This window comes from Centroberyx gerrardi, chromosome 1 (genome assembly GCF_048128805.1).
Source record: "Centroberyx gerrardi isolate f3 chromosome 1, fCenGer3.hap1.cur.20231027, whole genome shotgun sequence".
NCBI lineage: Eukaryota > Metazoa > Chordata > Actinopteri > Beryciformes > Berycidae > Centroberyx > Centroberyx gerrardi.
Genome location: NC_135997.1, coordinates 17,163,356 through 17,187,799, shown reverse-complemented (window position 1 = coordinate 17,187,799; position 24,444 = coordinate 17,163,356). Strand labels below are relative to the sequence as shown.

The 24,444-nt window shown below is 42.3% G+C and overlaps 1 protein-coding gene across 1 annotated transcript in view; it reads right to left on the bottom strand.

Annotated features, from left to right (window-relative positions):
* Positions 1 to 19,971, bottom strand: part of prtga (protogenin homolog a (Gallus gallus)) — a 32,356-nt gene extending 12,385 nt beyond the window's left edge. Inside the window, exons 1-9 of the mRNA XM_071910302.2 lie at positions 19,905 to 19,971; positions 17,817 to 18,119; positions 6,833 to 6,974; positions 6,514 to 6,647; positions 5,766 to 6,062; positions 5,482 to 5,641; positions 4,814 to 5,061; positions 2,543 to 2,707; positions 916 to 1,221 (exon numbers count right to left, since the gene is read on the bottom strand). Coding sequence (XP_071766403.2) covers positions 916 to 1,221; positions 2,543 to 2,707; positions 4,814 to 5,061; positions 5,482 to 5,641; positions 5,766 to 6,062; positions 6,514 to 6,647; positions 6,833 to 6,974; positions 17,817 to 18,119; positions 19,905 to 19,971 — 1,822 coding nt within the window. The remainder of the gene's footprint in view (positions 1 to 915; positions 1,222 to 2,542; positions 2,708 to 4,813; positions 5,062 to 5,481; positions 5,642 to 5,765; positions 6,063 to 6,513; positions 6,648 to 6,832; positions 6,975 to 17,816; positions 18,120 to 19,904) is intronic.
* Between the last annotated feature and the right edge of the window lie 4,473 nt (positions 19,972 to 24,444).

The window sequence follows — 24,444 nt, the reverse complement described above, 5'->3', positions numbered from 1 at the left end:
GGAGTTTCCCATCAGAGGTCCAACTTCCCTCAGATCCCTTACTAGCCACTTCACTCGGCATTAGGGACCAGATAGAGTCTCTAGTGATGAAACAAATTCACAGGTTTTTAGTTTTACAGAGGGAATGAAGCTTAAATTCCTGTGTCCTTTTAAAATGGAGACAGAGAGCAATAGGGATAGGCAGGAAAAACGAATCCTCCCCTCCCCCACACCGAAGCCTCAGATGTAGCTCTAAACAGCCATATTCTCCTTCCCACCCGGAGGCCTGGGTCCCCCTTTTTATGACCCATGACTGAAGCCATTCCAATGTTACTGACAGTGCAGGGCAAAGGTCGCAGAGTAACAAACGCAATGCCTTAACAAGATTATTAGAGCAAGCTCTTCTCCTGGCGCTCTCTCATGGTCCAAATAGAGCTGAGAAGAAGAAAGGTTCAGTGACAATTCAGCCTCCTGGGTCAACTGTGTCTCTGTGTAGAGGTTAATATGTTTTCTATGTGCCTGCGAGGCAGACTGATCTCAGCTTGGACGGTTTGTTTAGTGGGAGATTGTGGACGGTTTGTTTTGTGGGAGATTGTGGACGGTTTGTTTTGTGGATTTACATGAATGCAGAGAGGGGCGGTATCTTCACTGCATTACAATACTGCTGACAACGGAACCATGTAGTCTTCATAGGCTACCAATGCCACCATGTGCTTGAATGTGTATTACTGTGACAAACAGGATGAGCCATGTCAGATACAACAGACACTGCTTCTGAACCTGTGTACCTTAAGGATTTTTCATAAAGATGAGAGACAATAACTAATTAAACAACGCAACATCAGCTGAAAAAAACATAATTCAAGTAAGTTTGATTGTATCTTTGTGATTACAATCTTCACTTCTGTCTAAAGCTGACACTTTCCGGTGTTGTACCTTGAGCGCTGGAGGCCTTTGGAGTGCGGTGGGACGTCCAGGCGGACTGCTCACCCCACCCCACGCTGGTGGCGGCGGCAATACGCAGCAGGTAGATGGTGTCGGGCTGCAGGTTTTCCAGGAGATGCTGGGTCTTCTCTCCAGGCAGCTCCATCTGCGTGACGGCATGCTCGGCGCTGGTGCGGTAGGACAGGCGGTAGCCTGAGACCCGGCCGCGACTCAGCTTGTCCGGGAGCGGCTGCCAGGACACCTGGATGTCGGTGGGGCTGCGGCTGGTGAGGCTGAGCTCAGGGGCGCGGAGGGGAACTAAGGACGGACAGGACAGGACGGATAAGTCCAACAAGACTCCTTTATCAGGTGGTAAAACCAGTGTGATCATGTCGCCAGATTACACTCTGAAAAACGAAAAACTTCCCTGAGTCAAATAAAACAGAAAAGTTACCCTGAAGGTCCTGACTTGTGCTTGTAATAGATATCACCTCTCAAGGTTCAACATGCAGGGGAGGCAGACTGTGGGGAGCCGGGGTGAGGGAGTATGGGACTGGGAGGCTACTACTTCTTTTTTGTTATTTTAAAAGGTAACTTGGGTAAGATTTTTCTAAATGTCAAATACATAGTGATAACTCTCTACATCCAATAGGCCCTGCTTCAGTTGGTATATTTAGGAACATAATACTAAGGAAAAGCATGACAACAGTGATCTCCCATTAAAATGAATGGGAGTTGTGCATCTAAAAAACATGCTTGAGAAAAGCCCTTAAAAATACAATCTGTGTATATTCATTTCTTCTGTCCCTGATGCTTTGGAAGAAGACAAACTGAGCCTGACAACTTCAGGATTTGGCCAAATGCCGGACACAAAGCAGATGATGGGGGCTTCTGTTTGTATTGCCAACAGTCTTGGATTTTACTAGCATCAGACTGTGCTACAACTATTTAAAGTGACATATTCATATGATAATCTGACATGTAGTATCTTTAACATTCAGCTAATCAAAAGACATTCCATTCAGTTCTCCCTTATTAGATTTTGTCTCAAGCTTCTTTAGCACACGTATTAAAGCTGACCCCAAGTCTGCCCTGTGAGCACAACAGCGCATGTAATATCGTTTAATAACTTGAGTCACAGAGAACAGACATGGCAGCCATTGACCCACAGGCCAAGACCATGGGCAAATGAGGTTTCTCTGGAATTCAAAAACACTCCAGGGGCAAGGGGCATAAACACAAACAGATACAGATGCATACACACAAGACACACACACACACACACACACACACACCGTGCGCACAAATTCTTTCATAATCCATTCCGTACTCAGTAACACACGAGGAATGATTCGGCAGAGCAGAACGCAGAGCAATCAGACAGCCAGCAACACCTGAAGGAGGTTTTATAGAAGGGAAACCTCCACCAGATCCACTTAAGTCAACAACGCAGCTCATTCACTGCAGTTAAAACACGCTGTAAACAAAGTCCGCTGAGCCTCCATTAGAGAAATATATGGTCTAACAACAGTGTTTAAAGATCAATACAAGCCCCGCTCCCCCTTTACTTATCCATCTCAAACTCTACTTATGATCTTTTTCAGATTATTGTTCATGGTGTGTTGGGTGCGTGGCTCACCGTCCTCGAGCGTGTGCTGGAACACATGGTCCGACATGCGACTGGCTCCCATGGGCATGTAGGCCACGATGTAGAAGGTGTAGTTGCGAGCGGACTCCAAGTCATCAATAATGTAGCGAGTGGTATCGTTGCCAATGACAACTTGATATTCCTCGTTGTTCAAGCCTGGACAATCAACAAAAAAAAAAGGAGTTAAAATAGTCAGAACATGAATCTTGTGTTCATGGGCTGCAGTTACATATCAAAATAAACCAAACCAACAGTACTTGTTGCTGAGTAATTACTATTTTCTACATCATATCTGATGTATTGTGATATGAATTAAATTCAGGTTCGTTTGTATTCTGACCTTTTCCACCTTTATAGAGAGAAATTAGAGCATATTCTGGGGTAATTGCCAGTTTGGGGCCATAAAAATACTGAAACTCAGGGAGATTAATATCCTGCCTGTCATACTGTCCATCAAAAAGGAAAGAAAATCAATGTTTATACTGTTGCTGTTGCATAAAACCTTGCAATTTCTTTAGGGTGAATGTTTTTTTTAATTGAATTTGTACACTGCCCATTATATGATTGATGTTGGTGGCCAAACTTATCCAAGTGTAGAAACAATTTTCACCAAATCAGACGAGGTAAAGGGAGATGTGGACATATTTTGAAAAACGCCATAAAATTCACCTCAGGTCAAATACAATTTTGCCTTCAGTCCAAAATATTATTAATACAAAATCATGTCATTACATGGTTTTACACAGCTTCTGTCTACACCTACTGTAGCTGTGTAGGGTGCGTAGAAATGGCAGAAATGTTTATATTTAACAAACTGAAATACACTTTCTCCAGTTGACATTTTAATCTCCAAGCCAAATCTCACAACAATTTCTCACATCGCCTACTGGCTGATGGTTCTTTAATTAGTGCAGATTAGGAAAGTCGCACAAAAGATGTAATTGTCTCCCGGGCACAAAGAATTGCGCGGGCTGATTTCTGACCTGGTAAACAAGATCCTTGAGGGTAAACAGAAAAGCCTTGTCCCTGGTCTGAATGCCTCAGTAAGCCTCCCTGAAAAGTGTAACAAAGCCTGCCTTCCTGTCCAGCTCACACTCTCCCACTGCCCTCACAGAATATACACGTTTGGATTAGCACACTCCATCACACAGGCTAATTAGTTCCTCCTTTCATTACAGCCTCCATTTAGTGCCAAGCTGCCCTGTCTGCGTCCTCAGGTGCAGAATGTACTGCCTGTGACTCCTGTCAATGTCAATGAACAGCCATTCTTTCAGACTGGGACCAGGGAGAATGTGTCACTACATCTTAATCAAAAGCAGAAAATCCTTGACAGATGCCAGTCATTCAAGGACAAAACAGAGAGAATTTGTTGAACTTGTTCCTTTTTTGTCTGCTTCCTTATCCCTACATAATCCAGCAGGTGTTCCTTTTGCTGCTTGAATTCTGTACATGTCGCCTCCCCAACAGAGGTCAATGGCATTATAATGAAGCACAGTGCTTGAATGCACAGGTTGAAATTGTTTCTGTTTGTTCGAATGTGACTCTTGTTGTCAACAGCAAAAGTTCCCAGGAAAGCTGAAAGGCTTAAAGGCTTTTTTGCTGCTACACTACAACCCTTGTGCTTTGGTGAATAGTTTGCCCTGCATCCTGCATTTTAACAATTAAAGGGGATCCTGCACATTAAAACTCCCTCCACGGGGCTTCGGGCTGTGGAGGACCATTCCTGTTTGTAGAGAGAAAGCCGCTGTTCTTATTTTGGTGGAGTAATCACTTTTTTCCCTTGACCTCTGCCCACCAGCACACTATTGACAACAGATGGTCAGATTCCCACATTCCACTTTCGGGGCAAGAAGGAAGTGGGAGCAAAACGGCTCGTTCCTGAGGCCAAAAAGTCCATTAACATAAAATGTTTCAATATATTAATTATTTCCTGCCACTACAGATAAAACCGTCCGTGTGTCATAAAAGGACAAATGAAGGTGTTGCTTTTGTCGGGTGAAAACCTTGTATCTCCAAAATATCAACTTTTCAGGAGCTAAGAGAGACGGCCTTGTTTTTAGCCTAACGACTATGTATTTTTCAGGTTATCCAATGAGTTTCGAAAGAGTTTCATAAGCCCAAGGGTCGCAGAAATGTCTTAATCGAAAGAGGGGCATGTAATCCAACTGAAGTTAAAACATAAAAATCACCGAAAACCGGAGTTACCAGGTTTTCATCCAACATCGACAATATGATCTCTGTGTTTGTTCCCTTATCGCTCACCTTCAGCCTTCATGTAGTGCACCGAGTAGGCGATGACTTTGTCCGAGTTGTAGAGCGGCCTCTCCCAGGCCAGCAGGATGGCGGAGCTGGACACGGTGTCGGCCCGGATGTTCCTGGGCGCGCTGGGCCGGTCCTCTGACATCACCACGATGAGCCGCGCCATGGACAGCACCGATCCCTGCTCGTTCTCCGCCTGGCACTGATAGATGGCATCATCTTCAGGGATGATCTGGTTGATGACCAGTTTGCTGTGGGACACGCGCGCACACACACACACACACACAGATGATGAGTACACACACAGATGGCTTCACCTTGAGGCTCCTTTACCGGTGCTTAGTCGTTTAGCTCCATCATTGCCTTTAACAAGCGTAGAGAGTTGGATGAGAATTGCGAGCCAATTACAGGGAAACCAACTTAAACTCCATTTGCACTGTTGTAAATTATTCAGTTTCCTTTCTACTGTGGGGAGAGGCTGATGCATTATTTATTGAAATCGTTTTACAATGGCAAATTAAGACTATTAAACTTGTGTCTAACGGGTAAACGAGTTAGGTTTCCTGTTTTAATTATCTCTCCGCATATAGAAGTGTATAGGCTTGAGAGCAAGGGATTTATGGATCAACAAAAGTAAGAGAAAGACACAGTATTGACTTAAGACTTCAGACCTGTTGTACATCTTGATTCGGCCGTTGGAATGAACTTTCTCTCCGTTCTTCAGCCAAGTGATTTGGGGAATGGGAACTCCTTCAGCCTGGCACACAAAGCGGGCGGTGCCGGCCCGCGGGCGGGTCAGGCTCTCTGGCCACTCCACCAAGGAAGGAGGAGCTTGAGAAAGAAGCATCAAAACCATGAGAAACACATACAATAGCATCATTAAGGACTAATTGATGACTCATAACTGGTAATCCATAAACAGAACATATAAATCCAAGCGACTGTATGTCTTTACCAAGCACAGTGATGTTAGCCGAAGCGATGGTATAGTTTCGAGTGCCAGGAGTGGTGGCTCTACACATATAAACTCCTCCATGCTGCGGCTTGATGTCCGTGATGATGAGGTTGCCATTTCCCAGCACTTTGGTGTTGTACACATCAATAGACTTGCTGTCGGCTCGGCTCCAGGAGATGAGCGGGCGGGGATTCCCCGTGGCCATGCACTCCAGGACGGCGCTCTGGTGCAGCGACACTGTGATGTTCTGCGGCCCGGCGATGATGCGCGGCCTCTGGGGGAGTTTGGGGCTGGGAGCTGCAGCAGGAGAGGAGAGGGGGATGGCTTTAATGCATATGACATGATGTGACCACTATTGTATATTCAAGTGAAAATTCATGCTAAACACAAATCATTCTGCTGCTGTCTCTTCACCCAACAAACTAACTTTTCAACAAACTATCAGCAAAATATCTACCACTGCTTCGGAGATACAGACCGGTTCATTACTTTACTGTAATATTGTAATATCAATTGTCATGGGGAAATGCAAAACAAGATCTCATGATACAAATGACAGAACGCTCATAATGTCCTCTGCACATTCTGATGTAAACAACCAAATCCAACAGGGCGTTTGTGGTAGAATTAGGAAAAAGCTTGTTGATATGGGACACAGTTGCTCATTTATAATGTTAGCTACACTGCTAAACTGTGTGTTGATGCTCTCTAAACGGCACATTCATTAACGGGGAGCTAGGTGACACACCCGGGGTGACGGTGAGGGTGGCTTCAGTGCTCCGGCGGCGGTTGGCGATGTTGGTGGCCGTGCAGCGGTAATTCCCTGCGTCCGCCTGCTGCACCCCGTGGATCTGAAGAACGCCACTGGGCAGGACTGTGATTCTGGACGACACGATAACAAAAAAATATATGAAGCAACTTTTATCACCGGCATTATAAATACAAATCAAATGTTTCTAACAACTGATGAAATTGCGTATTTTAAAACAGAAACACACAATGTACTGCATGTTTACAGCTCTGAAACAGTTGATAGAGTTGTCAGTTGAAATCAACAGAGTGCATACCTTTCAGTGGCGAGAGGTAATGTGACCCGGTTGAACTCCCAAGTGATGATGGGAGGAGGGTGTGCTGTGATTTTGCAGGAAAACCTGGCGACTGAGCCTTCTGTCACCACTATGGACGTTGGCTGGATTGTAAAGGAGATACCTGCGGCAAACAGGACAGAGTCAATTTTAGAACAAACAATATGGATATTTCATGTTTTGTATAACTACTGTGAAAATGGCATGATTTTCTAATATTTCTGTTTCGTAATGTTTTTCTGATATCTGAATGTTTTTCCACCCAGCTGTATCTGCAGTACATCTCATATCGTGTTACATACTGTAGCCCAATAAATCCATTTTGATTATCATTACTATTAATGGTAAAATTTACTACATTTCTGTTCATGCACATGATGCTGGTTTTAATCGTAGGACTTGAAGAGTTCATACTCTTTGTAAACTTTATAAGGTATTTTTCTGAACCGACAAACACATAATCACAAAAATACTCACTTTCCCATAAACAGGAAATCAAACCTCTTACTAAAGACCATACTAACAATAGCAGACCATTACCTTACCTGAGTAGTAATGAATGTTTTATTATAACTTAACTCATTTGTAAACAAAGATGTATAAATTCCACTGTCGCTCAAAACAAACTGTCTCTCTTAGCTACTTACAACCAAGACAGGATTACTATTTTTATCCTTCAGATGTTGTCAGTTTAAGATAGAGTGAATGGAGAAAGGAGACTCCTTTCACGTAAGATGTCCCTTTGTTTTGAAAGCTGGTGTTGTGTTTCTCTCAACGTGACCCGACTCCGACTAGAACACATTAAAGTCTGAGCCAAGACATGAAATCAGTAGAAAGCCCCTCAAATCTGCCACAAAGTCAGAGTTAGAGAGACATCTCATCAATCAGCAAGGCAACATGTTTGAGGATAAGATGAACCATATTTATGCTATTATATCATTAATATCAAAACATATGAATGACATTCAAGCAAAATACATTTTATTGAATGTAGAGCAGCAGTTCAGTCCATGCAAGCAAAGAAGAAAAAACTAATTCCTTGCTTTGGAAATTATTGATGAGAAAATCATATGTGGCTAATTCTGAGTGAGCCATCCAATGGATGATAATGCTAATTTCTTACAGATGATGTTTCTGAATTATCTCTACGCCTCTGCACACACATTGATGTATTTCATAATGTCATCCATCTCAGTCAGATCCAGTGGCTCTCTCTGGAAAACAGAGACGCCCGTTACCTAAAGCTACAGAGCTGCTGAGAGCTGCAGGAAGGTGATGACTGGAGCGGAGCAGCAACATCCTGCGAGGATAGAGAGGATAGAGTTTCCCTGAAACTGACCGGGCGTCAGTGACCAGCTGAACGGCAAGCAAACTAAGCCCAGCATGAATAAAAATAAGGCCTGTTATGGTGAGACAAATAGCCAACACTGCTGCCAACACTGCCTACTTTTTAGAATGGTTTAAGTTGTTTTTCTCTTTAGTAAATGCCCTCTACAACAACGTTTGCCCCCAGGCAGTAAAATTCCTAAAAGCCATTAAGGTCACCCACTGCTGGACCATCCCCCATCTCAGCTAAAGAAGCTTCAGGTCAATAATTTGTTAAAAGAAATCAATTGCACTGCTGCTCATGATACAGACCAAATACTGAGAAAAACAAAACATTAACAAAAAGCCCCAGAGCTAGATGACATCGAATTACTTATCATAAACAAATCAAATCATCCCTGAGACAATATGGGGCCTGGGATGATCCAACAAACAGTATTTTGGGTTTTCCAGTCAATCAGAAAAAAAGTTATATAACTTTATTCAAGCGAATTACATTATTCCTAGTTTTGCGTGGGTCTTTCTCAAGATACAAAGTCGCTGCTTGTTTTCAGGATGAAACTATCACCTCTTAAGTAATGGATGAACAAACAAGACTGTGCTGCTCTTTGACCTCCATGCACACATCCAGTGCTCTTCTGCTGCGATGAGCCTTCAGCACTCAGCAGTGAAGAAACAGAAAGGAAGTGGGACATCAAGGTGAAACCAACCTATGTCTGCCAACATATTCAAGGTGTTGAAATAGTAAAAAGCAGAATGTAAAGCTAATAACAAGCCAGCGAGTTTAAATATTTCCTGAGTGAGCAGCTAAAAACACACAAAAAAAGCCAATAAAATATGTTTTACCAGAAATGCCCTTCTGGTATAAATCAATTTAAAGAAAAATTTAAGGAATTTCACAAACCCTAAGTAAAAAAAACATCAGCCAAGGCAGACTACCTCTGATTTCTTCAAACAGATCATATTTCACACAGTGTTCAGCCAGGATATCTCACAACATTAAAGTCTCCACACTCCAACTACAAAAGACAACATGCAGCGTTAATCTCTGCTTTCGAGAAACGGCTAGAGGAAATCCCAGCCCCGTCATAAACACACAGCGGTGTCTATGAGAGCCTTGATGGATGGCTGCATGTAAATTGTGTTGCCAGGTGTTGTGGTGCTAAACAGCAGGAGAGCGCTGACTGCCAAGCAAAACATTCAGTGAATCATCACCGCTGCACACTGACAGCACTTCGCCTCCTCGAAGGTGGAGAGCTGAATTCTCTCTTCCAAATGAAGCTGCACACTGATGCCTTTGGAGGAAAAGCATCCTCATTTTTCCAGTGGCCGAAGAGGGGAAGATGGTTTGAGACACTGAGATGAAATTAAAAATTAAATTGGAATTCTTAACCTACATGCTACAAATTACACTGATAGCTCTCCTAGCCGATTTGAAAAGCCCTTTTTGTCTATTTAGCCTTGTATTAAACTTAAGATATTGATCTATTATAATTGACTAGTTTTCTATAGAAGTCTATTTTATAACAGCTGCTGGAACACTTTCTTTTTATCGTTATTGGGGAAACATGGGACCTGATCAGGGGGTGGTTAGATGGGAGGATGAATAGGAATGACGACCCTGTTTATTAATACTTATCATCAATGTTGTTAACTGTAGCTGTTTGCTACAATGTGAGGAAAAACCCACCATCTCACTTCTTGCATTTGGACAAATTCTTCGGGGCCAAATCGTTTGGCTGAGTCCCTTTGCCATGGATGTGTTTAATCAAATTAGTTTTGAGCTGTTAGGCCTCTTGTGTTGCAGGCCCAGTCCACCGCTGCACTGCGGACGTTTGATGTGAAGAGAGAAGTGGGGGTGGGCCTGCACCCCCCACCTCCCCACCCCCACCCCAGGGTTCACACAGGCTCTTAAAAAAATGCCACTAATGTGCTGAAGTGATATGGCTAGAAGGCACAAGAGATGAGCTGCACTGATCCTCTGCCGCTCTACTTTGCCTTTCCATTCAGTCAAATGATGCCGGATTGACAAGCAGCGGGATCATCATTGATTATTGATAAACTACTAAGACTAGGTTGAAAATCTATAACTGCATGGGTTTGTCAAGCATTGGCCAGAGCACTCACAGCTGAAAATAGATGGAGATTGACCTTCTGCTTTGAGTGATGATGTTTGCCAAGGGGCATCTAATGTTCCTTTATGAAATAATCAAGATGAACACTTCAAGGAGAAAAGCTCTTTGATCTGTATAGTTATCTGTATTCACCCACTGTCCATATCTTACTAATTAAAAAATAAAAATGTGAACTTTCACAATCAGTTTGTGTTTTCCTTTCCCTTTCTTTTCCCAAAATACACACACTTAACACTTTATAACTGGCCATTTTGGCCAGTTTGTTTCCAATGAGGGGTAAATACCTCAGCCTATATTTTCCCAAAGAGCATAAAAAAAACAGTTCCGACCATCTGCCCTTCCCAGCAACCTCACCTCTCACCTCTGACCTCCACAAATCCTGGCTAGCACACAACTCAGGCAGAGTCCTGCATGACCACCCCAGAATGCACTGCAGCTCGCTGCTCCCCAGCAAACTGCCAATCAATCACTCAGGACCTTCTCCAACTGGGAGGAGAGCGCTGACTTTCTACTGCATTTAAATGCCGTTCTGCAAACCTCTCCAACATCTTTTTTCTTCTGCTGCATCTCTGACATCTGCCAGTTGTTGATACAAGAAACAAAATTGATGTGTTTTTATACATGCAGTCCAGCTGCTGCAAAGCATTATACCACTGCTACAAACTGTAAATATAATAAAGCTGTAAGCTGCCCTGATTGTCTACAAATGGCACAGGGCAGTCTTTCCCCCTCTCTCCCAGACTATTAGACAGCAGAAGCGAGGGAAGCATCAACCTTTTCTCAAAGCACAACAGCTGAAGCAGGTTGAATCCCAATGTTAAAAGTCTTGCATGCTTGACTTATGCATTTCTATCTAGCCAAGTCCGTCAGGGCAGAGCCCAGAGTTCACTGTGCAAACTACCGAAATACAAACGTGATTATCATGTCCATTCCATTTTGCCTATACTGAGTGAGCATAATCCCACAGAATCAACATAAATTTACCATCAGCATAAACAGATGAGCTGACCCTAGCCCTCCAGCAGAACCAGAGGAGTTCAGCTTCTCGCCCCTCCAGCAGCAGATGTGCCTGCTGCTGCCAGCAGCTCGACCAGCTGAAGGTCAGTGGACAGGTCACGGCTCAACAAAGGTTCCCTTACAAATATCAGGAGGCAGTTCAGCCCCCTTTCCTCCCGTTACTCCGGCCACTTACTCGGCCACTACCGGAAGATTGACTCTTGTTGATTTTTTTGAGATACTGTGCTCCACTAAACAGGTGTGTTGCACTGTAACTGAGACTCTTGCTTTGTAAGACTGCTTCCATTGGTAAAAAACATACATTACAATACAGCCAGTCTAGTTTTTCTTCATCTCAATTGTCCATTTAGCTTGTTAACTCATCTCCAAGTCTGTATTTTGGTATTAGTTTGAGCTTACAATTCAGCTCCCATTGATTCCAATGCAGTTATAAAGCACAAGAATTTAAAGTTTTTCTGTGCATGGGCAGTCAATCAGTCCAGATACTTCTGTTTCTGCCATTCAAAATAACACTGTATGAGGAAAAATGCACCTCATTGCAAATCTCATATAATCTTCTACAGCATGATCCCACAAAACACATCAACTCTCCCATCAAACATTCGCGTCCCTGTCATAGTACATCTTACAAACCCTTCTCAAATGTCTAAGATAAGACCCATAGCCCCAAATACATCCTCAGTGCCAGAAAGGTGCCAGGACATTCTCCTCTAGCAAATTAATCAGTCCTTTTTTCAAGCTAATGTCAGGAGTTGCGAGTCCCTGCTGAGCTGCAGCCAACATCAAACTGCACAGCCGCAGCTTGGACCATGCAAGTCATGGTTGGGGCGGCTGCTCCCCCTCATCATAACTGCAGTCAGTATCATCCAGAATCGAAGGCAGGCTCACCTCAACCTTGTTTCAACACTCTGGATGATAGAACCCATTTGTGTAGGTTGGTAAGCTGTCTGGATAGCAGTGAGGGCCCCCAAGGGTCCAATCTTTTTGGGGAGACATTAAGATTGATCATCTTCTCCTGGTCCCGCAGGCTGCATGCTATATTGATGGCATTCAGCATTGGGAGGCCCGTGCAAAACTTTGGCCATGCTTTTATTTGTTACACATTATGTAAACATATCTGCTTATGTCAAATGAGTCTCTATATGAGAAACAACGCTTTCCAACTGCATTCATGAAAAACACTGACACTGAAAAGTTTTACAAATATACCCTTTGCAAGATGAATAAGGTCTTTATTTTCTCCATTTATCAACTTATACAGTTTCACCTTGTGACAGATCCCTCTCCTGTAAACTGGAATGCATCACATCCCAAAATAAGTTTCCTTTACATGCGCTCTTAAAGCACTTTGCAGAGTTCCTAATTAATGGCACAGAGGCAACAGAGCACAAATTAGCTGAGTGATGAGTCCTTTAAAATGTTCAGTGACCCCACCCAACATTAATAAGGGGTTCTGAAAAAAAGAAGGCTGATAAGCAAGAAGAAGAATGTGAAGCTGAAAAGCCCCACAAATCAATCACTGGCCGGGTGGCAGATGTACTGCAGCTCCACACAGGCTGCAGGACAGTCAAGTGACCACTGGCCTGGCTAAACAAAGAGCTATTCCCATGAGCAGCGTGACCTCTCGCAGCACCGGGCGGTGGGGGAGTGGGGTTAGAAGGGGGCATTCATCCCCTCCTCCAATCCCTTATCTTCCAACAAAGTTTTCCAATCATTCAGCAGCAGTCCTCCACTCACCAGAGACAGTGGCTTCATTGTTTCTAATCTCTGTATCAGAACATCGGGCTGAAGAAGTCAATCTGCAAATAGGTACATTCTGCTCTTTAATTAGCATTTTATTCTTTGCTACTCCATATGAGCGAAACAATTTGATTGGGGAGAACAAAATAAAACTTGTTATAGTAGTACAACATGCTCATGAAAACAAAGTAGACACACTGATTGGAACCATTAAAGCGACTGATAAAAATAGAGGAATGTCCAGCATTATTGTAGGGAAGATTTAAGCCCTGCGCTCTGTCTCAGAGCCGTCCATCTATTGAACAGTTTAAAGAAACCTTTGACCTCTGGGACTGCCGTTCAAGGGAACCATGGTAACCTTTCGTGTCCAGCAGAGGAGAAAAACAAGATTCCAGGCCTTGAGTTATTTCACTTAAGGGTATTTCATTCATTCATGTCACATCTCATACTGTGCCAAGTTTGCTTTCTTCTTATTGTGGCTTCTAATTGTGCCGAGCCACTGCAAGTCAGATGCATTCCTTAGCAACCTAAAATAACGCTGTGGTCCTGTCCTGGCTGCATATGGACAGAGTTAATAGCAACAGCTTATTCAAATAACTCCTTCAAGGCTCTTTGTGCTCTTTGGTTAATATTTCTACTATTACAGTGAAATAGCACTCAGTGTAACAATAATACTACAGCCTAGGACAGTCAAGTCAGTGTCTGTGAGAATGACCAACTCCCTCCCAAACTAGAAACAAGCAAAACAAGATGCTAATCTGTTAAGCCATTACAAAGTACAGCCTGCAGGTCTTCCATTGACATTCAATCGGATGTTACTTGCACAAAAGGCTACTGCTATCTCAAAGTTATCTTTTCTACTCTCTGTAGAGCTGCACATCACAGTTTAGGTTGTAGGACAAACTATTTATTCCATTTTTGTCTACGTAAGACAGTGGTGAATGTTCACTAATACTAATACACAAATTACATATGCCGACATGCAACGCTCTCTGTAACATCCAACCATTTTATACAGTATATGTGGGTCACGTGTCATATCATCTTTGTCAGATGAAAACCTCGTAATTCCAGTTTTGGTGATTTTCATGTCTTAACTTCAGTTGAAGGATTAACAATGTTACGCCCCCTTGGGTGTATGAAACCCTTTCAAAACCCCACTGGATAAACTGAAAAACAGATAACTGTCAAGCTAAAAACAAGGCCGTGTTTCTTAGTTCCTGAAAAGTTGACATTTTGGAGATACAACGTTTCCACCCGACACCAGCAATGTGTTACTTTGAGAAGAGTTAATGGTTAGACCATTGGTCAACATATTTTTTTCATTTTATTGGGTAGCCATTTTGCACTGATTCATCTCAACTATAGGCTTTCACTGTACCATAACATATACACTGTACATCCCACCATATCTGATTGAAATGCCACGCTAAACTTTCAGTTCATTTCCAGTGGTTGATGGCAAAGCCACTGGTCAGAAACAGATGGGTCTAGAAGATGATGGCTTCAAAGTAAGTGTTCACCACAAAACAAGCACTTGGTTAAACTGCCCAAATGCAGCAATAACACACAGCAAGAGTAAGCTTACCATTCCATTATGTTAGCACCAAGCTAGCTTATGTAGCTAATGCTAGGCAAAATACAATCACAAATACAGTCTGCTGCACCAATGGGAACGCACCTCAAATCGTTAAGTCACACCGGTGCGCTGTAAATGAAGCCAAGGCTGGGCTGTACTTCAACGCAGGCAGAGCATCAACTTCCTTCTAGAGTGACCACACTTCCTCGTTTTCCAGGGACAGTCCCCAGAATTGGTGTTTTGTCCCGGACTGATCTCTTTTTCTTATTTCCTCCTATCCACTGCATTAGTATTACCAAGGGAGATCTGGTGGTTGGTCATTTTTACCTCAGGACCATGGGAATTTTATCCCGTCCGGAACAAACATGTGAGTGATTTTCTCTGGCTACACCGGCAGCAATTCTGTCTGAAATTACCTACTGTACTGTATGAGTTAACTCTGACATCCTGGGGTCATTTTAATTTAATGTTCAATAGCTTATAGTGCCTCAGGTTGTTGGACAGTCAGGGTCAGGTTACACCATCAGCGAACCCAAGATTGAGCCATAACTCAGCTGGTATAGAAGAGGTATAAGTTGATGGAAAAGACATTGATATAGCTTCACGATTCCTCCTGTATGTTCATGCCTTGTGTAACTGTGATCGCATGGGTCAAAAGGCCTGAAAGGAGCCAGCTCAGGAGGCAATCTTTCTATTGAAATCCCCATCAATCTGAAGACTATTGACAGAGTTCATGTGATGAGGCTCATGTGTCACATGCCTATTCATCAAGGCCAAATCCCCTCTCACCTTTGTGCTTTAGCAACCCAGTGTTTAAAGGTTACCCATCACATTCTTTAAAGACTCACTAGCAGCTTCAACAAACGACCATCTGCACTTAAGACCGAAAGACAGTAAAACTCACAAGAGGTGCAATTCCTACATTTGAGACAAAAAACAACAAATCAATTGCCATTCCCTTTCTTTCCCTTAATCGTGTTTTATAAAGAACTGAGCCAAAGGAAAGGACTTGGTAGCATGAGTGATAGTGAGGGATCTCTAACAGGGCCAGAGGTGAGAAGAGGCTGTGGACAGGAGGCACTAAAGTTCCCCACATGTTGCTCTATCAATCTCCCTGCTGAGGGATTTAACACGTGAAAACATCTCAGGCCACAGTTACACATTTTCAGAAAAACAGAGCTCTGTATGAAGTCTTTCCTCAAACCCACCTAAGACAAATGACCATACATCATCAAAGGTACTGGGCAGATTAAAACATGAAGATAGCTGTTGTGGCTTTTACATCAAAATTAAACTTAGAGTCAATCTCTGATCTACCGTGTAGCATTAACATAATTAGCCTTGCAGTGGTGAATAGGCCCAGCTGTTCTGTCCACTGATATCTGGACCAACAATTGCCCCCAGAGAAACCCTTTTTCTTCTGGGGCACGGGGGGCAAAGTGGACAAAAAGGGTCAGAGTGAAAAGCTTTTCACTCTTTCGCCAGAGTAGTGAAGCAGAAAACAATTGTGCAGAGCCTCCAGCCCCTACTACACTGGTAAGACCTGCAATAAAGTTTGGTCATTTAGACACTCAGGGTAAGGCTGTGGTATTAGGTAACGGCAATTCACATTTGTGTGTGTGTGTGTTTGTGTGTGTGTTTGTGTGTGTATGTGTGTGCGCTATTCTCAGCAACCCCCACTGCTACCTTTGTTTCCTTCAACTGAGCATTTCTCAGGTATGTGCAAATTTTATGAGCTTCCAGATAGACCCTCAAGCAGGTCTAAGTGCCATTTTAAAACAAACTAGTAAACTCTACTGGCAGCCTTTATCACCTCTTAAGTTCAAACTATAAAGCCGGTAAACTACTCAATTAATAAAACTACGCACACTTACAACGTCCAGTAAATATCTGACGTGGATCACAGCAGAAATGTCAATAAGTGGTGAAAGTGTAGTTTTAGAATAATTCAGATTATTCGGAATATATTCAGATTCAGTTATTTCAAGTATCTCGCCAACTGTTATAAAACCTGTGTGTTTTATGCCATTATGTTTCATAAAGCCAAACTTCTCTGACAATTATTTGAAAAGAGCTGGCAACACTATGTATTCTGCTCCTGTTCCTGACTCTGTGGGGTTTCAGAGGCAACCATTTCTTTATATAAAAGCAGTGTTTTTCTACTAATTTCATCAAAGTGCACATGGGTAGAATCTATCCTGGGGAAAAGCAGACAATCTCATCTCTCAACATCTACTTGGATCTACTCAACATCAGGATCACATCAGAGGAGGAATGCACTCCAAAGTAAGGCAATCACCCACGAGGCTATTAGGGAGCATTTGCTGTGATCAGTGACGTTTTTACACAGCGAGGATCACAGAACAGGACATGGAAAGTACTTACAATATCTCTGGTGGATTAAATTAAGAGGAAATTTCACCATCCTGCTGGGAATGTTAAAAACTTGTAGGTGGGAATGCACAGCAAGAAGCATGGCCTGGGGGGGTGGGTGGGGGGGTGACACCCAGGAATAAGGTCCCAAAAGACCAAATCTTCCTGAAGCGTCCCTACTCCCCCGTAAGAGAATAGGCCAACTCTCACAGCACTGGAGGAAAAAGCATTCCAAAAGAACAATTCCTCCGGCGATCAGGGAGCAATAACATGAAAGCCCGGGCCAGTGAATAGGGGTCATCTGCTCTTTAGCGTCGGAGAACTGCTATCCTGGCCAGCTCCTGACCTTTCAGATCTGCAGCTCCTTCATTAACACACCAATGGGCATATTCTCCTTCCAAATAGTATCTTTTTTTGGGCTCTAACTTTGAAGACTTTATCCCCCTTCCCCCACTGCTACCACTAAAGCCTTGAAAAGCTTCTCTTCCTCCCCCATTAGCTGGATTAAAGAAGCTAAGATGCCCAAAATGAAACACTGAGCAGTGAAAAAAAAACGAGGATGATCCATCCAGGGAGATTTGAAACTCGATACACACACCCAGCACACACACCCAACACACACACAGCTTTAGACTGATAAATCTCCACTTCTGCTGATTACCACGTCAACAAACGTTAGCAGACAACTAGAATACAAGACATTTAACTGAACACAAGTAGAGCTACTCATCATCTCACATCACACTTCGTCCTCCATGCTGTTACTTTGCCAACATGATTCCAGCATGCTACTCACTTGCGATTGTAAGATGGGCTTTCTGGCTCAGGATTGCTCCATACTTGTTCTGAGCGAGGCACTGATAAAACCCTTCATCTGATTTGTCTCCTCTTCTGCTCTCCACCTCCGAAATATAAAGGGAGCCATTGGAGAGAAGGTAGACTCGATCGTTCTCCGCTAGTTTTACTCCATTCTTGAGCCATCTGACGTCGATGGGCGCCTCTCCATGCGCCTGACAGTCCAAGACAACGGCATCTTTCCGCATGACGGTGACATCATGGGGCTCCTTGATAAAAAATAACTCACTAAAACAAAAAACACCTGTGGAATGAGAGAGGATAACAGTCAGAGTCGAGAACATGAGGTGTTTGGTTATCAGCATGGGGCCGACTGTGAGGCTAGAGGAATATTGAACTGATGGGAATCCAGCAAAGCCCATTTCCACATTGGTCTAATTACAGGCTTAAAAGTGATTTAAAAAGTGAGTTCATGAACAGTCATCAGCAGCATACAGTGAACTGCCACAGGAATCTGCAGAATGCTTTCTTCTGACAGTCAAATCATTTGCAACATCTTGTAGAGTCAAAATAGTCCTACTGAACAACACTGGTGGGTATGGATGCTCCAGGGTGGGTAATATCAGTGGTAGATTGTTTCTAAACTCAAATGGGTGCAAGTGTGACACAAATTAAAAGGCTCTACTATGGTGAAATAGGCTTGGTGCCCTGCCAGCAGGAGGTCTACTGTCCTGAGCTACAGTAATCACACTGGAGCTCCTAAATGTCTTTCTACTGCACTTTAATCCAATTACTTATGGCTCATAAAGTCACAGGCTGAAGGTGAAACAGCTGATCCCATTACTCCCTTTAGACAGAAATGTATTACTGAACTCTCAGCATGGCATTTATGTGATGCTTCATTAATGTGACCTTTGTGGAGTGAATAGAGAACTGATATGTCATTCCTAACTGGCTACACTTACAGAGATATCATCAGAATACATTAAGCTGCTTGATTTCTGATTCAACAGCCTGACAGCCTATAACTGTATGCAATGCTTTCTTAACCAGGGTTTGCTGCCCCAAAAGCAAGGCAGGATGGGTCCATCCTAAAAGGTCGTGGAAACATGTGTCCTATGGGCGCTATGGGTGCAGCACCTACACCAACTCTATGGTGATATGTATTGATAATGTATACATGAATATCGATAGGCTATATTTGGTTTTGTTGAGATGATACACTACTTATCTCTCATGTAGAGCCTGTTACACTGCAGTTAGATGATCACAGAGGAAACAGAGAAACGACTGTCCCTTTTCTTCCTCTTAGTTCAATCTACTCTACTTTACTCTACTCTGCTCTACTCTACCCCTCATCTTTTTTGGCCTTACAATGGCCGTTAGTAATGCCATATACAAAAACACTCAACCTTGGATAGTTGCAGCACCTTAATATAACACCAGCTATAACAGACCGATACCTGATTTCTGTAAGAGAAGCGTGGGAAATACTGCTCATTAGTGCAAGAGGACGCGTCTTTTTAGACTTTGTTAAACTGGGAAAACCACTGCTGAAAAATATACGATAGTAGTCTAAGGTAAGAATTTGTGGGAAAGCAGCTATTTTGCTTGGTTTAAGAGTTAAGTCACAGTAGGCTATAACAGAAAAAGGATACATGATGCGCAGCATATTGCTGAGTTAAGTCCACCTGCAAAGACATCAGAGAGTTTCGTGGGGGAAAAGTCCACTTCAATGAGTTGCGCTGAATAAGATTTACTGTATTACTATAAAACTCGAAGGAGGTTCTTCAATAATGATACTTTGTAGGCTACTACAGTCTGTTGAGGTCCGTATTCATGTTGTAAAAATGTAGGCTATAAGATGATTTCCAGTAGCACACGAGCATCTATGACAGTGCCTGGTTCAGTTCATTTATACAGAAAACTTAATAAAGCTACACAGCACAGAGATGTTTTGCATTGAACCCCCTGGCTACAAATCTGGAGGCAGCTACTAACTGCAGACAGCGAGTCCCACAGTCATGCACACTGATGTGGCTGCTAGTGTTTTAACTTCCTCACAAAATGTAGTGAAAACGCTCCTTACCTGAGATTGGAAGAAAAACCACAAAAAACAGCAAACGCTGATATAATTTCCTTTTGACAGGCGCCATTTATCTGAATTGTCCGTGCATGCTAGTCTCTCATGGTTGTCTCCTGCAGATGAACTGCGCTGCTCTGCTGACCGCGACTGACGCTCACAGCAGCAGGATTAGAGTTTTCCGGTGCCTGGATGTTCATCACCAATCAAACTGCGCGTGTCGGCTCGGTTACTTTGATGAGGGGAAACGCAGCTTTTGGTCCCTCGCGCCACCTAGCTGCAGGTCAGCGAAGGAGGCGCTCAGCTATTCTGCTGTGTGCAGTAGGCGTGTGTGAACTGGTCGGCAATGTGGGTCATTTCCACTGATGTAGAGTCTCAGTCTACACACCTTTTCATTTGCAGAATAGAGTTTACACAACATTTTAGGCTGACATGAATCTTTAAGACATACATTTATAATATACAACATAGTAGTATCAAACTGATGTAAATTAAGTGAATATATGGGTCTTTTGAGAAAAATAATGAATTAATGCTTTTCTTTTCTTAAAATATAATAAGTTGTTTTTCTTGAGATGATCACTGACTGGAGGTGATAGTTACATGTCTGGTATAAATAAACTGCAGCAATCAATGTCACAGTATTGGTTGAACAGTCTTTTGGTAAATTATAGTCTATTCTGAAAATGAAAAACAGTCATCAACAGTTCTAAGGTTTGACTGTTCATTCATATGTTCAGTTCACTTGCTGTGTAAGTGGTACCAGAGGATGAACTTTGCTGCAGTTTAATCAGGGAGGTGATGATGTCAGTAAATCTAGATGCCTCAGTCCGTGAACACGGCGCAAACGCTTGAAAATCAGTTTAGTTTAGGCTAAAGCAATGAAGTTCCTCCAAAAACGTTACCATATACATTTACTGTTACTGCATGATAGATACTGTAAGTCATTATCCTGGGTGAATGAGGGATACAATGTATATTGAAAGCAGGTGTTTCTGTGCTGTTGATGAATCTGTGGCTCCAGAGTATCCCATCATGCTTAGGGTCATACAGCCTTTACTGTGAGCGACTGCTTTGATGGGAACTGCTCAAGGTCCTGATGGGAATCATCGACAAGGGGGTAGCTGCAGTTGAAATGTGACGACCGTCTGTTGGTCTGAGTTACAAGTCAAAACAGATACATTACTCTGTGTCAGTTGATATCAAATAACAAAGATATCAAAGGGCAGACAGTTTCATCGATAGTATACTGAAAACCTCACAGACACGGATACAATGGTCAGGATGCAGTGAGTGAACTTAAGACAATACATTTAATCAGCAAATGTCCAGTCATGCTGACAATTGTTTCTTAGTTGAATCCAGTGTTTATTATTGTTTTGCTAGTGAGAAGGTTTCTAGTTTCTTTTTTCCATGTTTCACAAAACAAAAAGTTAGCAGAACTATTTAATGCACAAGAAGTGGTTACTGCTAGATGTGCCAAACTTCACCTTTACAGTGTTTCTAATGTAAAGTACTGAGGGAACGGATTGAGCTGGAATCTAACTTTCATCATGGTATTCATTATTTTCATTTTCATCAGAAATAGACCTACAATTCACCTAACATACATACATAAAAGTCTCTAACCTGTAACTTTATTCAAACAACATGAAGGCTTTCTAAAGAGATAAGAAGTCTGCTAATAAGCTAACAATGTTTCTGATATGATCAGTTTAGTAAATGCTTGGTGAGATGTTCCTTCAACTCGTAATTTTAAGTCACAATTCATGAACTTGTGATTATTAGTTCTGAAGCAATTGTAAGTTTAAACTGAAAGACAAATCTATATACATTGTGTTAATGATTAAAGATGAATTGGTTTCCCAAAATGCACTATTAGTTTCTACAGTTTATGGATGTGGCTTCTACTAGGACGACACTGACTCCATCCACACAACATCACTGAATGGAGTTACTGAATAGTTTAATGAGCATGAAAACAATGCAAATCATACAGTATGCTCTTCTCAGTCATCAGCTCTGAACCCAAATTAACTGGAGACTCTGGACATCACTTATCACATCACTCATTGTAAGTCACTCTAAAAGCATCAGTGAAATACCTAAAATGTAAATGTACTTAGCTTTACTCTAACAACAGTGCTGACACTGTGTTTTTACCAAACTGCTATCTACTTCACAATGGAAGAAGTTAAATTACATTAAAAAAAATCTACCTTGCCAAACGACATTACCACTGTAGAAATGAGTTCAGCTCTCCCCAAACAACATTGTGAAAAATGATTGTGACTGGACGCGGAATATCAAAACTCTCATTATCTGTAGCTGAACATCCACATATTCACTAAATAGTGGGACTTCAGAATTAATAAGAACTGCATGATAGTGCAGGTGTCCTTATACAGTGACATTATCCTCTTGCTCTTCTAGCAGTGAGTTTCCACTTTTTAAAGTGGAAGTTTTAGTTGTATTGATAAAGGGAGATCCATTTGAATCAGTTTGAACATATGTGGCCTGATCACAATGTCTCCTCCACTGTCATAGAGCGACTGCATACCAAATGGTGCTATGGATTGAAAAAAATAAATAAATAATGGAAATGAGTTAGTCTCTTGTCCTCTGAAAACTGGGGCCTGCAATTACAAGGAAGCATTGATGGGAGCAGGACAGCTGCTGTGTAAATGTAGATATTGATCCAATGTCCATCTCTTATTGTGGAGAGAGACCCCCCCCCTCTGGACCCTTATTCAGCAGCAGGACCGAGGTCCAGCTGTGATGTCCATCCGGTCAAACAAAAAAAAACAAAAAACAAAACATACACACAACGCTGATATGGCCATGGGAAAAGGAGAAAACTTCAGTACAGGTTATCCATGCAATAGAGAGAAAAAAACTACTCATGGGCTTGGTGGATGTATCACTGTTTTTGAGGTTGTTAACAGTCAACAGTATAATATATAATCTGTTTATATTCAAAATACTATACAACCATTTTGGAAAATAATTATTATCTGATGTTCAACATTAAATATTTCTAAAATATAGAGGATTCAATGCTCAAAAGCTTGAACTACCTAAAATGCTTAACCATGATTTTATTTTAAATATTGGACTATCAATCACTTTGTAAGAGTAGGTGTAACTTTTGTCAAATTGTGGGTATCTCATTTTCAACAAACCAGGTTCAATTATCCAGTCAAATTTCATGTAGGATCTTACAGTATCAGTTGGATTGGCCTGTGTTCAACTGGTATCTAATTGAAAAAGATTTCAGTATGAATGCAAACGTTAAATCTTTATCGGCTCTCAAATTTTGAACACCTTCCCACATTAATCCCATGTGAGAACTGCCTCAAGATATTTTGATTGATGAAAAAAGTCAAACCTCTTGTAATACATGCTATTACAGTCGTCTGCCATAGTAACCTTTTACACAAACAACATTGATTGGCCATTGTCTAATTAAGTTTCCTGTAAAATAATTGCATTTCAAAGCCAGATAATTGAATGCAGCCTTGGCTTATGTCATGGTTTCTGGTCTTACATAACGTGAGAAAGTGAGTGCCTGGCCTCCTTTATGGGGCCTGCTCACTGGTGGAGGGGGCGCTCTCCAGGGTGTTTAATCAGGACTTCAGTTTCGGCACCTGCCAATATGGCACAGTTTGTGGGTGGAGTGATGATCTGCCAGCAGATGAACTCGGGTCAAGCTCTGAGGCCAGATCAATGGAGTAAAAGTCATTATCAGGTTATGAATGTTGGGAAGGCTGTGGGTAAAGGAGGTCCGGCTCCCCCAGGACCTTCTGCCATTGGCTGAGGCTCGTGTCGTCCAGCTACCACACATGCCCATCCCCGCTGACCCCAACAATGTCCAAAAGGCTGGCCTGGACCGTGCGTGACCTTTCCACTGACCCCTGTGGAGGAGGGGGGGTCTTTAGCCGGCACAGTGGGGGGTTGGGGGAAATATCAGGACTGTGGCTGTTCAGCTGAATCATGGAAAAGGTCCAACACAGAGAAGAGACCTCAAACAGGATGATGATGCTCCTCTTGTTAGCAGTCAACACTGTGAACATTTACAAGTATGCCCCATCTTGTAGGTTAAAAAGTACTCACTCAAAAACACAGATTATTACTGGGCTACACCAGGACTAGGAAACTAGGACTAGGAGACTAGGGAATCAGATTAGCCCAAGATAAAACAGGCTAATTGACTTCCTAGTTCTTCAAAATATTATGCAATCCAGACATCTATAGTTTAACATTAATCCCATGATGACACCTATGAATAAAGTAGACAATAGTTAAAAGTAAAAATGTTAAATTGTAAAATAATACAATATCACAAAAATCAATGTAGCTTCTTTGCTGCTAATATGATTTGCAACAAATTAATTATTTCTTCAGTTGTTAGATGAAATATTGGCCCCTTGTGGGCAGGAGGGATCTGATGACTCAGTGTTTCATCTCCCCCCTCTGGAACAGTTTAGTATTACAAAGATCTGTGTTAGGGCAAGCCATGAGAAATGGCTAGATCCCAGAGTGCTAA